The 13,968-nt window shown below is 33.6% G+C and overlaps 2 protein-coding genes across 2 annotated transcripts; both read right to left on the bottom strand.

Annotated features, from left to right (window-relative positions):
• On the bottom strand, positions 5,963-7,827 carry LOC104791994 (protein STRICTOSIDINE SYNTHASE-LIKE 10-like). The gene is made up of 3 exons (XM_010518006.1): positions 7,423-7,827; positions 6,918-7,181; positions 5,963-6,649 (listed from the first exon to the last, which is right to left on the bottom strand). The coding sequence occupies exons 1-3, from the start codon at positions 7,713-7,715 to the stop codon at positions 6,082-6,084; spliced, it is 1,125 nt and encodes a 374-aa protein (XP_010516308.1). The 5' UTR covers positions 7,716-7,827; the 3' UTR covers positions 5,963-6,081.
• Positions 8,266-9,465, bottom strand: LOC104699176 (protein STRICTOSIDINE SYNTHASE-LIKE 10-like). Its single transcript, XM_010414511.1, has 3 exons — positions 9,061-9,465; positions 8,556-8,819; positions 8,266-8,287 (listed from the first exon to the last, which is right to left on the bottom strand). Exons 1-3 carry the CDS (start codon positions 9,351-9,353, stop codon positions 8,266-8,268), a joined length of 579 nt encoding a protein of 192 aa, XP_010412813.1. The 5' UTR covers positions 9,354-9,465.

The following is a 13,968-nucleotide window of genomic DNA, read 5'->3' on the forward strand; positions in this document are numbered from 1 at the left end:
CTCAGGCATTGAGAAGAGGGCTCAGGAGGCTTATGCAATGCTTCTCCAGTGCCAACAAGACCTCCTTGCAGATCCTTCTGCTTCGTTGTGTCTCAAAGAAAAGGAAGCTCATCAGGCATGGTGCACTCTCGCACTGGCAGAAGAGTCGTTTCTAAGGCAGAAATCTAGAATTTGTTGGCTTGAAGAAGGGGACAAGAACTCCAGATTCTTTCATATGGCGGTGCTCTCCAGACAATCCCAAAATGAAGTGATCTTCCTCATTGATGATTATGGCCAGGTGGTGGACACAAAGAAAGGTATCCTGGATCTTGCACTGGATTTTTATAAAAAGTTGTTTGGAAACTTGGGTTCCTCTTCAGCAGCGACTGTTGTTGAACTAGCAGAACTCATCCCGCAAAGGTGCTCCATCACTGCTCTGCAGATCCTTAACGCACCTGTCACACCCGCGGAAATTAAAAATGTTGTGCTCAACCTGCCCAGAAACAAATCACCGGGTCCAGATGGTTATTGTGCAGAGTTTTTCATATCTCATTGGGTAACAGTAGGGCAGGAAGTCACGGAAGCAGTGCTCGAATTCTTCCAATCTGGCAAGTTGCTGAAGCAATGGAATGCGACTATTCTCTCCTTGATCCCCAAGACTCCGAATGCTCAGAAAATCGGTGATTTCAGGCCAATAGCTTGCTGCAACACCCTGTATAAGATTTTCTCCAAGATTTTAGCTAACAAGCTTAAAAAGGTGATCCCTGAGCTAATATCAAATAATCAGTATGCGTTCATTCAAGGAAGACTTCTTGTGGAAAATGTCTTACTTTCTACAGAGCTGGTCCAAGGCTATAACCAGAAGAACATATCTGCAAGGGGAATGCTCAAGGTAGTCCTCAGGAAAGCCTTTGACTCGGTTCAGTGGGATTATCTACTAAATGTTCTCACAACGATGGAGTTTCCGGCTCAATTCATCGGTTTGATTGAGCAGTGCATATCCACTGCAAGTTTCTCTTTATGCATCAATGGGGAATTATGTGGCTACTTTAGAGGGGAAAAGGGGCTGAGACAAGGGGATTCTATCTCCCCGTACCTCTTTGTACTGACCATGGAAGGGTTTTCTCGGTTGTTATCGCAAGACTACATCAATAATCAGATTGGAGCTCACCCTAATGCCTCAGAACCGCTGATCTCTCACCTTGCATTTGTGGATGACATCATGGTGTTTTTCGATGGTAAGACAGCCTCGCTTGAAAACATTGCTTCAGTCTTGCAGAAGTTCTCAGACGCCTCAGGTTTAACAATGAACAAGTCCAAGACTGACCTCTACTTAGCGGGTGTGAGCCACGCTGAAACCACTCAGATGAGTTCTCTTGGTTTCAACATTGGCTCACTCCCTATCAGGTATCTCGGGCTTCCACTTATGCACAGAAGGCTCAGAATTGCGGAATATAGACCACTGATTGAGAAGATCACGCAACGCATCACCTCCTGGTCTGCCAGAGCTCTGTCTTATGCGGGCAGACTCCAACTCCTCTCTTCAATGATATATGGAACCCTAAACTTCTGGATGTCTACCTTCATCTTACCTAAGGGTTGTATAAAGAAGATAGAAAGTCTTTGTATAAATTTCCTGTGGGTTGGGGACGTAACTAAAAAAGGTACAGCAAGAGTCGCCTGGTGCAAACTTACTCTCCCTAAGCAAGAAGGTGGTCTAGGGCTTCGAAGCTTATCCCAGTGGAATAAGACTTTGTGTCTAAAATTGATCTGGAGAGTTTTTACAACAACAGACTCTTTGTGGGCTATCTGGATGAGAAACACCAAAATAAAAGATGTCAGTTTCTGGTCCATCGATGCAAGAAAGACTACATCCTGTACGTGGAAGACCCTCTTGAATCTCAGACACATTGCAGAAAAGTTCTTAAAGGCGAGACTGGGTAATTGATTATCTAGGTCCCACGGTCCTGCATAAACAGGAATTCCAATCCATGCAAAAGTTGCGCAGGCTTGGTCTCTGATGGGATGGAATCTCAGACCAGCAAGATCACCAAGGGCTGAGGAACTACATATTTTTCTTACAACAATAAATGTTCCACCTGACACTGATGAACCAGACAGGTACTTTTGGGTCTGCGGCACAGAGGAACTCTCAGTTTTCTCTACCAAAAAGTCATGGGAAATTTTGCGATCAAGACAGGATCCACCTCATTGGACTGAGCAGGTTTGGTTCAAAGGAGGTATTCCTCGACATGCTTTCATGATGTGGCTAACGCACCAAGATAGACTACCAACTAGAGATAGATTGGTTTAGATGGGGACTTCAAATCGAGCCTAACTGCTGCTTATGTGGGTTGTACCGAGAAAAAAGAGAGCATATGTTCCTTCGGTGTGAAGTCAGTGAGGAAATTTGGTCTGCAATGACTAGGAGGCTTGGTTACAGGCCGTTTTCTTTTCACACCTGGGAAGCATTCACCGCCTGGCTGGATATAAACGATCGCACTGTACCACGATGTTTGTGTCGTCTAGCGGCCCAAGCAACTCTGTACGCTATATGGAGGGAACGAAACAACCGATATCACAACAACTCTACAACGGAGGCTCAGATCTTGTTCAAAGGTCTAGACAGGCAAATCAGAGATGCCATTCTGGCAAAAAAGAGGAGAAAACAATTTAAGAATCTGCTTTTGGTCTGGTTAAAGTTTGACTAAGTATTCCTACTCAATTTCTTCAGCTTTTCCTCTTTTATTTTTATTTTCTTAGGCAGGGGATGGGGGATGTGTCAAGGCTTTTGTAATCTTTCTGCAACTTCAAGTTAATGAAAATTCACATAGTTATCAGAAAAAAAAAAAGTGAACGATGCTAGTTTTATAACTGAAACTTATCGTAACGTGAAAGAATATGACGAAAATATATTTTACGTACATACGCATGATTCGCGCAAGATTTGATTTGTTATCATTACAGAGGCCAAACGTCTTTAACGCATATTTTAATTTAATCCACGCCAACTCCTCGTCAGAGAAATATAGATAATTTGTGTCTGAAAGCAGGGGCGGATCTACCTTATAGGTATGGCACTGATTTTTAAAATTTTGCTAGTAAGTATGGCACGTAAGACTCTTTGGCTCGGTTGGATAATTGACACTTTATGTAATATTTTGGTTGTAGGTTGGAATATGTCATTTGAATACTTGAACTTATTACATTCCGCATTTTCTTTATTTTTTTTAACTTTTTATCTTAAATAAAATTATGGCTTCGAGCAATATTTTATTTTTTTATTTCCAGCTTAACTTTAACAAATTTAAATTCATATATTAATATTGTATAGTATACATACAACTTACTGAAAACTGTAAGTAAAATCTATTAAATTAGTAACATTAAACTATATTATATCTTTATAGTTAACTTATTTATTTTTTAAAATAAAAATTTGTGTGATATGGTTAGATAAATAAATTTAAATGTAATATAGTATTTATATTTTATAGTGAATTGTAAGTTTGTAAATGTGTACTTTCTAATTAATAAATTAAACATATCTATAGTATATGTAATTAAGTATATTTATAAGCCAATTTAAACAGTACTTTCAAAAATTTGGCTTATTTCGAGTTTAATCTATTAAAATACAATATATATAATATATTTTCAAAACATACAATAATGTTATTAAAATATATATTAATTTGATGTAAAAAATATTTATTTAATTAATATTTTATAACATAAAATTAGTATTATTTTAAGCTGTTTTGTGCCCTATACATAAAATAATTTTGCATCCGCCACCGTCTGAAAGTATTATTTTATTTGAAATGCATGATTGAGGCTGCTAGCTTGAAAAAGAAATACGACTAACCAACCAAATTCTCCAAGGCAAATGTGAGTGCGAAAATTACTCTGTTGATGTTGGGATTCAACAAAGTAAACACTTTGGTACCTTTTGCTTCGATTTTTCAAAGAATATCAATAAACCAAGATTTGCTTCTTTTTTTTTTTTCTTTGGGACAACCGATTGGCTTTTTTTTTTTTTTATTTGGTGCATAAAAAGAAAATAACCCAAGATCGAAGTCCGTTATATGGCAAAGATATATTTTACGTGCATAAGCGATTCGCGCAATATTTGATTTGTTATCATTACCGTTCCAATTGGTGACCAATATTTAGGAAAAGAATGATGAGAAATATTACATTCCTTTTTATTCCACAATTTTTTTACTTTTTTTTACTATTTGAAAGTAATATATTTTCCTCTACATTTCTCTATATTCTTCAAAAAATAAGAAACAATATAACAAAAATGTTCCTTTCCAAAACTGATGAGGAACAAATGGAACAAAAAAAACAAATATGAAAATTCGTTTTTTATTTTAAAATAAATAAAAAATGTGTTTATTTATAATATTTAATTTTGTAATAAAAGAATTTTTATATTTTCACAATGTATTGACAGACATTTTTTTATATGAATTTCATATTAAACTAATTTTAAGGCTCTATTTGAAAACTGTATGAATAGTATAATAAATTTATGATACTCATATTTATATCGTAAATAAAAACTAAAAATATTTTAAGTTACTTTTAAAAATTTATTATAGTTTAAAATTAATTATTAATATTTAATGAGACATCTTAAATTTAATTTACAAATTTTATTTTGAGATCAAATGTAAATTCATTATCTATACATTAAAAGTAATATTAGTATTATCATTGAAATTTTATTTATTTAATATTTAATATTTAATATATTTTTAAAAACATTTTTATTGTTTGGTTACCATTTAATTGTTTATTCTCTATAGATTTTTCTTTTATTTTTCAAAAACTATTTATTCCATTATGTATTGTTCCTTTTATTTCTTTTTTTTGTTCCTGGGATGGTTACCAGTAGGAGAGGCCAAACGTCTTTAACGCATAATGGAATACCAAACTCATCGTCAGAACTCAGAAGAAAACAATAGTTTAAGATAAGAAACATGGATAATTGTGTTTCAAAGTTTATTTTATTTGAAATCCATTATTTGACTTCCTAGTTGTGTATTATATATATATATATATATATATCTATTAGGCCACAAACTTCCCGTCGCAAACACGTGTTTCCTGTTGTATGTTCGGATTTAACAAAGGATTTGTGAAAATAATTCAAGAAAAAACGGAGAACGTACTTTTTATTAATCACAAGAAAATTAAATTCAAGATTGTTGAACTAAATGATACGGACATAATCCATTGTCCAACCTTTCGTTTCGACTTTTTAAAGAGTAAAAGTGTAAAACCAAGGTTGAAGTCGGTTATAATATATGGATTTATTTTCTGTAAAACAAATGAGGATTATTTGTGATGTCATTCATTCACCTTAATATTACTTACTAGTACAAGCTTACGTCATAACTACAAATTAATTTAAGTTATATGAATATTATCCAAAAAAAACTTGTCAATTTTCTAAACGTGTTAAAGTTTGTGGCCTAATAGATATATAATACACAAGTATACCTCAATATCGAAAAATCAGACTTAACATCATTGTATCATTGTTTTAATATCATTGTATTACTGTAACTTATATCAACAGATAACTCAAACTGTCCCATTATATTAACTTTTTAACAATTATACTAACATTCTTTTATGGAAGTCTCATCAGAATATGCTTAACAGTAGAATTTTAATAAATCTTGGTCGCATCAATTTGATGTGTATACGTATCTTATTGTTTTAATATCATTGTATTACTGTAACTTATATCAACGGATCCATTTCGTTTAAATATACGTATATTTAAACGAAATGGATGTTGGCCGACCCAACGAGAGAATCCTATGTAATTTGGTCATATTTACCAAAAACATATAAACAAATACAATTTATGAAAACATATGTTTCTCACAATTTAGATTATAGTATTTGACACTTTTTATGTCACCATATGATTACGCTATATATAACAGACACTACATACACATGGACGTAAAAAACAAATAACAACGAGAGTTAACGTGCGACATAGTTGTGAAAATGTGATACACATTTATACTTATAATTAACACTGCAGAGACAATTAAGTCTGAGCAATGTAGAAAACTACAAATCATAAACACCAAGAAATGGCATGAGAACAGAACCAATCCAAAGCTTGCCATCTTTCTCTTCCACTTCACTTATAAACCTTAATCTCTTTCCTTCCTTATCCTCGAGTACTTCCAAAACCTCTCCTGATTCACTCAGCTTCACGGCTGTAGCATGAGGTCTTCCTCCAGTGAACAGCGAGTGCAGGCGCGGGGCACTGATCGGAAGTCGAAGCACCAAATCTTTGAACCAAGTTTGAGAGAGCGAGAGTTTCGCGAAAAGACCTTTCTTTGAGTGTAAAGCGACCCAGAATTCTCCATTCGAGTTACTTCTGATGTTGTCAGGGAAACCTGGAAGCTCAGCAAACACATCTTGGGTTCCTGCGTTTGGACCAGAGAGCCAAAGCCTTAGGATCTTGCAAGTGGTTGTTTCGACTACCAATACAAAAGACCGGTCTTTGCTTAGTGCAACGCCGTTTGCAAATGCAAGGCCTTGTAATAAGACCGTCGCTTTCTTGCTTGATCTATCATACTTGATAAACCTTCCAGTCTTATCAACGTTCAAAACAGTAGCTAAGAACTGCCTGAACATGACAACAATTTGGAGTTGAATCATCATCACCAACAGAATAAACCAAGATTCACGCATCAATGTAAGAATAGTTTCATACCTTTTTGTAAACATGGATACAGAACCAACATGTAACATTGGTAAAAGAAATATGTAAACCAAACTTTTAGGTTTGTTAGTTACTACTTACTACCTTCTGGATACGTTTTAGCTTTCTTGAAAAGACAATGCACATAATAAGAAAGATTAAATTTTTGTGGGGTGTTTCTACTTCATGTTACCTTCTCTGGAATTTGGCACTGGTATCCGTGAAGTAAATCACATCATCCTGCTCATCAATGTCCAAATCATTAGTGAAACGAAACGGCTGCCCCTCAGCTTCTGTAACTAAAGGTCTAGCTAAACCACCAGCAGGACCAACAATAAGAAGGCCAAAGTAAGCATCCGCTATGTAAAGATCTCCACTTTTCTTATCGAACCTCAATCCCAATGGCCTTCCACACACATGCTCCAACTCTGGTGCAAAAGGGCGAACACACATCTCCCTATAAAACCATTTTTCACAAGTTGTAACAGATGAGGACTAATCTAACCAATAGTTATAAAATTGCTGAAACATAACATACATATCTCATTATATCCTAAGGCTATGTTACCTCTGATCAAATCTAACAGCTCACACAAGAAAGATAACAATTTTGACAAAACACTGAGCAATCACTTCACTTCCACCACCAAAATCCTCAGCAACCAACCAAAGCTGTCAAATTTTGTTTGGAAACGTACCTATTAGCCGATGTGTAAGCGAAATCGGTCCATCCAAGCGATTCACCACGCCATTTCAAGACTCGACCGTCGGAGACGCCAACGTAGGGACCTTCCCCTGATGGATCGAAATCTATACTCTCCGGACCGGAGGCTCCGGTTAAGTTAACCACTTTCGCCGACGGGAAAACATCGCGCGAACCGGCGATTTTAGGCGGTGCGAAAATACCATAACCGGTTTGGGTAGTCGAGACAAGGATTGCGAGGACTGTTACAACCACTGTTAAGAACACTGTAACGAGCACCGTGGTCATGGTGGTGGTGGTCAGTGAGATTTTTGCACTCTGCTTCCTCTGTTCTCACTTCTCAGTGCTTCTTCTTTACTTTTTGTTTCTCGGAGAAATCTTAAAGAAATTTTGAGAAGCTCCTTGTAATTTTTGTTTAATTCTGATTTAGCCTAATGATTTAGTTAATGAATCAATTATCTCCAGCAATATTGAGATGATCAAATACGAAACTACATGTTAATGGACTTTAGTGAAGCCCAATTTTCAGCCCAATTTAGTGCAGATAATGTGTTAAATAGCCCAATTAACACATTAGAAAATAAATGTCTCAAGATTTTTTTACTCATAAAGAAGTGAAAAAAAAAAAAAAAACTGCCAAATATTTGTATTATAACAAGTTGATAGCGTGCCGTTATTACTTAAACTATGAAAACTGTTTTTTTTTCTAATATAGCGTGAATTATTAATTTATTATTGGTATATTGTAATATACTATAAAGTTACAAAAGTTGTTTTGAATTTATTTGTTTATGTAATGTGTGATACATGCAATCATAAAAATGGATAATATAGCAACTTAATATNTAGCTAAGAACTGCCTGAACATGACAACAATTTGGAGTTGAATCATCATCACCAACAGAATAAACCAAGATTCACGCATCAATGTAAGAATAGTTTCATACCTTTTTGTAAACATGGATACAGAACCAACATGTAACATTGGTAAAAGAAATATGTAAACCAAACTTTTAGGTTTGTTAGTTACTACTTACTACCTTCTGGATACGTTTTAGCTTTCTTGAAAAGACAATGCACATAATAAGAAAGATTAAATTTTTGTGGGGTGTTTCTACTTCATGTTACCTTCTCTGGAATTTGGCACTGGTATCCGTGAAGTAAATCACATCATCCTGCTCATCAATGTCCAAATCATTAGTGAAACGAAACGGCTGCCCCTCAGCTTCTGTAACTAAAGGTCTAGCTAAACCACCAGCAGGACCAACAATAAGAAGGCCAAAGTAAGCATCCGCTATGTAAAGATCTCCACTTTTCTTATCGAACCTCAATCCCAATGGCCTTCCACACACATGCTCCAACTCTGGTGCAAAAGGGCGAACACACATCTCCCTATAAAACCATTTTTCACAAGTTGTAACAGATGAGGACTAATCTAACCAATAGTTATAAAATTGCTGAAACATAACATACATATCTCATTATATCCTAAGGCTATGTTACCTCTGATCAAATCTAACAGCTCACACAAGAAAGATAACAATTTTGACAAAACACTGAGCAATCACTTCACTTCCACCACCAAAATCCTCAGCAACCAACCAAAGCTGTCAAATTTTGTTTGGAAACGTACCTATTAGCCGATGTGTAAGCGAAATCGGTCCATCCAAGCGATTCACCACGCCATTTCAAGACTCGACCGTCGGAGACGCCAACGTAGGGACCTTCCCCTGATGGATCGAAATCTATACTCTCCGGACCGGAGGCTCCGGTTAAGTTAACCACTTTCGCCGACGGGAAAACATCGCGCGAACCGGCGATTTTAGGCGGTGCGAAAATACCATAACCGGTTTGGGTAGTCGAGACAAGGATTGCGAGGACTGTTACAACCACTGTTAAGAACACTGTAACGAGCACCGTGGTCATGGTGGTGGTGGTCAGTGAGATTTTTGCACTCTGCTTCCTCTGTTCTCACTTCTCAGTGCTTCTTCTTTACTTTTTGTTTCTCGGAGAAATCTTAAAGAAATTTTGAGAAGCTCCTTGTAATTTTTGTTTAATTCTGATTTAGCCTAATGATTTAGTTAATGAATCAATTATCTCCAGCAATATTGAGATGATCAAATACGAAACTACATGTTAATGGACTTTAGTGAAGCCCAATTTTCAGCCCAATTTAGTGCAGATAATGTGTTAAATAGCCCAATTAACACATTAGAAAATAAATGTCTCAAGATTTTTTTACTCATAAAGAAGTGAAAAAAAAAAAAAAACTGCCAAATATTTGTATTATAACAAGTTGATAGCGTGCCGTTATTACTTAAACTATGAAAACTGTTTTTTTTTCTAATATAGCGTGAATTATTAATTTATTATTGGTATATTGTAATATACTATAAAGTTACAAAAGTTGTTTTGAATTTATTTGTTTATGTAATGTGTGATACATGCAATCATAAAAATGGATAATATAGCAACTTAATATTTTATATTGCTAGCATCTTTCAAGATATTATTTACTAGTGTCAAGGTATTGTTAAAAAATGGTAAAAGTCACTTTTCGAAAAGTCTTCGGTAAAAACAGTATTGAAAGATAAAAGGACAATTAAGAATAATATTGACGTCAAAAACAAACTAATATAGCTAAAAAGCAAAAAAAAAAACAAACACTACAAGAAAATAAATTTATTGAGACGTATTTTTTAGACAAAAAAATTTCATCACAAATTTGTGACATTTCAACTACGATATTATGACTAAATTTATTTGTCACAAATTCATAGTATTTTCGTCACTATATTATGACGAAAAAATTTAGTAACAAAAGTTTGTCACAATTAGTGACAAATATGCTACGATAATATTAATCGTCACTCTTATGACTAATATGTTGTTGCAAATTAGTTATGAACTTATAACAGATATGTAACAAATATGCAAGTCACAGTTTGTGACATTAAAATCAGTAAACATTAGTCATAAAATAGTATAAATTATTATGTCACTTATACAAAGTCCATTAAGCCAAGTCTTTAACTCTAATTTAACAAGACTTATTTAAGAGATGATTAGGATTTTATTCTTTATAATTTTATGCCTCCTAAACCTAGAGAGAGAGTAAACCATTTGAGAGAAAGAGAACAAAGAGCAACAATTGAGATTAAGGACAGATCTTACTTGTCCTAGGAGATAGTAGAAAAGCAGGGATAAACGGACTCTTTTATAGATGAATTTTGTTGAGCAATTTCACAACCCATAGATGTAAGTTTTCCCCAAAGTATTTTATAATCCTTTTTGTATATTAAAAGTTATACATGTTTTCTCAAACCTCTTCTGCGCAGATCCGCAAATTAATATCAGTCATCTTATGAAATCGTTTCCCACTGCTACAAATTGAACTAGAAGCTGATCTACCCGCCATTGGAAATATCTGAGTCTTCCCTTTCCAGAGAGCCTGAGATCGTTTCCATAGGAGTTATAATATGAAAGTTATGGTCGAATATGTTCATCTGGTCGAATTTGTGATTTATTTTCTTTGTAAGAATAAATATAGCTTATAATGTATTATAAAAAATTTGTATGATTATAATTTTTTAAAAATAATATTGTTTTGAGATTAATTTTTTAGTCATAATTTTTATCATATGCAATGATTTTTTTAGTAATAACTTGTGACCATTTGAAACTAACTTCTAATGACAAGATTGGACATTATGATAGTCACAAAATATCATGATTTTTGAGTATTTATTAAATTTTTGCGACAAATATTTAGTTATCATTTGTGACCATTTGAGATTATAGTTTCGTAATAATAAAATACATAACTAAAACATTATTTTAAACACGAATTGTGACGATTTAAAGACGTTTTGTAAGTCTGTAATTGAGACAGTTTTGTTACTTTTTGTGTCGTAATTATTGATGACAAAATGGTTACTAATATATTCGTTGTAACTTTTGTGACATTTTTGTTACAAATAAGAATTTGTGACCATCGTATTGCAACCATTCAAAAAACGTCACAAATTTGTAACAATATTTATATTGTGACTAAATACTTTTTATTGTGACTAAATATTTCGTCTTAATAAAATTATTTTCTTGTAGTGTTAAAAACAATATTCGCTATAGTTGATTTTATTTATTTATGATTAGTTTTTTTAATAGTAATTACTATCTTTGTTTATAAAATTTCGAAAAAGAATAATTTCAAATGGTATTTGTGTAAAATTCTATTCGAACATATGCAAACTTTATAAATCAAATGGATTTTACAAAAATGAAAAGTAGGAGAACAATACAAAACTGATACATTCATCACTTCTTCTTTTAGTATCATAATTGATGTTTCTAAGAATCAAGAGAAATGTCACTAAGGGTTTGAAATGCGTTTCCTATAGCTTTATAATTAAACGAACTTATAGGAGAAACACAATCATACAAGCTTTATGTATTTTGCCCAAGTGAAAAAATTAAACAACCATTATGTATTAAAATAATACGTAATATGAAAATATAAACTCACGCGATAGATAAAAATATAAAAAAGATTTGCTGGCAAATATGGCAAAGGGAAGAAAAAAAAGAAAAAAAAAAGCAAAAGGGGATTTGGTGTGTCAATAATGTGGCTCTGAGTTCCATTGGAGGGACACTTACCGTATCTTGAATGTTGGCCTAGCAGCCATTGTAAGGGCATTTCATGTTTTGAGTGTATTCATATTATATTAAATCTTGAAATTATTGGCACAAATCTCGTAGGCAGAGAGATGAATGCGATTCGTTTGCATTTTCAAGTTAACAAAGTAAGGTGAGACGAGTATTGCCCACGATTTCGTACACTTAAATACACTATTTTATCATGTAGTTATAGTTATATTATATCCTTAACTAAGGAACTTTATTTGCTTAGCTAAACGTGTAACCATTGATTAAAATATACAGTATGTTGTATCCCAGCCATATAATTTAATCATCACTTATTATCAATTTTGTACATTGCATGTTTCTTACATTATGAAACATAGTAGAAAGCTACGCATAAAAGTAGCTATAATCTCAGTTGAAGGCAGGTTTTAGACATCTTAATTGAACAAGTGAGTAGTCCGAATGCTAAAATCAGTATCAATAGAATACTTCGAAAAAAACAACGTTGTTTTGGGCAATTTCTTAATGGTACCTAAGATGCTGGCTGAGATGACCGTAGTCAAGCCTTTTTAGAATCTCTATATTTCATTAATTTATATTTATATGTATATGCATAATGCATGCAGGATATTTAAAAAAAAAATGGAACTGCTGGTTGGATATATAAAAATGGAAATTTGGATGATATAGTTGGCAACTTCGCTTGCATTTTTGCTAGAAAATATTAATTAGCCGAAGTTCTAACTAACTATTGAACGTACTCATCTTTTTTTTGTTTAAGTACACGAGTTAATATTAATTAGCCGAAGTTCTAACTAATTACTGAACGTACTCATCTATTTTTGTTTAAGTACACATGCATGCTAATGTGTCGACAAGAAAAAACAAATGAAGGCTAATCAGATAGGGAACCTGTTACCTGATATTATGAGAAAAAAAAAGTTATAGCTAAGTAAGCTAGAAGCATAGCCTTTTCCATGCAAACATCAATAATGGAATTTTTTTCTTAGAAATACCAATAATGGAAATTAAAAGGTGAAAGATATAGGATCTAACTCGAATGTTGTTTGAATAGCCACTGGTGTTTCTTTTGTTTTGTTTTGGGTTTATTAATCCAATCAGAGCTCCTTACTGATGTTATATATGGCATCGTTATGAATATATCAAACCTACTACAATACCACATACAACATTAACTTAAGTCCGTGTGAATATCGCTACTGCTATATCTTTTAGAATAATGGCTGAGGTTTGATTCACCGTATCAAGACCGTTAAGCTAATTAAGTTTAAAATAGTAATAGACCAAACGTAATCGTGTGGTTTCGTAACATATTCACACACCGACGACAATATAATGCGATCGAGTGTGTCTACATACACATAAACTAATTTTATTTTTGTCAATTACAATACCGATTGGGTACAACCACTCGATGCACGCCGCGTTTTGATTCCTATAATTAAATAGTTGCTTGATTTTTGATAAACATATCATATCCTCCAAATAATGTTTCATGTAGTTGACGACAAAAAAAACTATAATGTTTCGTCGTATAACAATTCTATAAGCAGAACCTACCTACTATTACGGTAGAACAGAAGCTCTGAATCATAGATGTTGCAATATCAAATTCGACTTGGAAAAAATTATTAATATTGTCTAACACTCTCTATATTTTTTTTTGTCAAACAGTCTAACACTCTCTATATATAGTATATAAATTACGTGCTTTTAGTAACAATAAAGATGTCAAATTGTCAACAGTAGAAAACAGCCGTCATTTTGTATATTTATGACTTATTCGCGTCTTCTGTGACTCATTATTAACTAAAATCTATCATCTTCACCTTGCTCTCTGTTACATACTGAATCTATAGTTCTATACATATATACA

This window comes from Camelina sativa, chromosome 6, assembly GCF_000633955.1.
Source record: "Camelina sativa cultivar DH55 chromosome 6, Cs, whole genome shotgun sequence".
In the NCBI taxonomy this organism is placed as follows: Eukaryota; Viridiplantae; Streptophyta; class Magnoliopsida; order Brassicales; family Brassicaceae; genus Camelina; species Camelina sativa.

What these genes read in the sequence shown, in the direction of transcription:
- LOC104791994 (XM_010518006.1), bottom strand. Translation starts at nt 7,715, where the DNA reads ATGACCACGGTGCTCGTTACAGTGTTCTTAACAGTGGTTGTAACAGTC. An exon ending in GCTTACACATCGGCTAATAG is followed by an intron (nt 7,182 to 7,422) that starts GTACGTTTCCAA and finishes ATGGTTTTATAG; the next exon opens with GGAGATGTGTGTTCGCCCTT. An exon ending in AGTGCCAAATTCCAGAGAAG is followed by an intron (nt 6,650 to 6,917) that starts GTAACATGAAGT and finishes TGTCATGTTCAG; the next exon opens with GCAGTTCTTAGCTACTGTTT.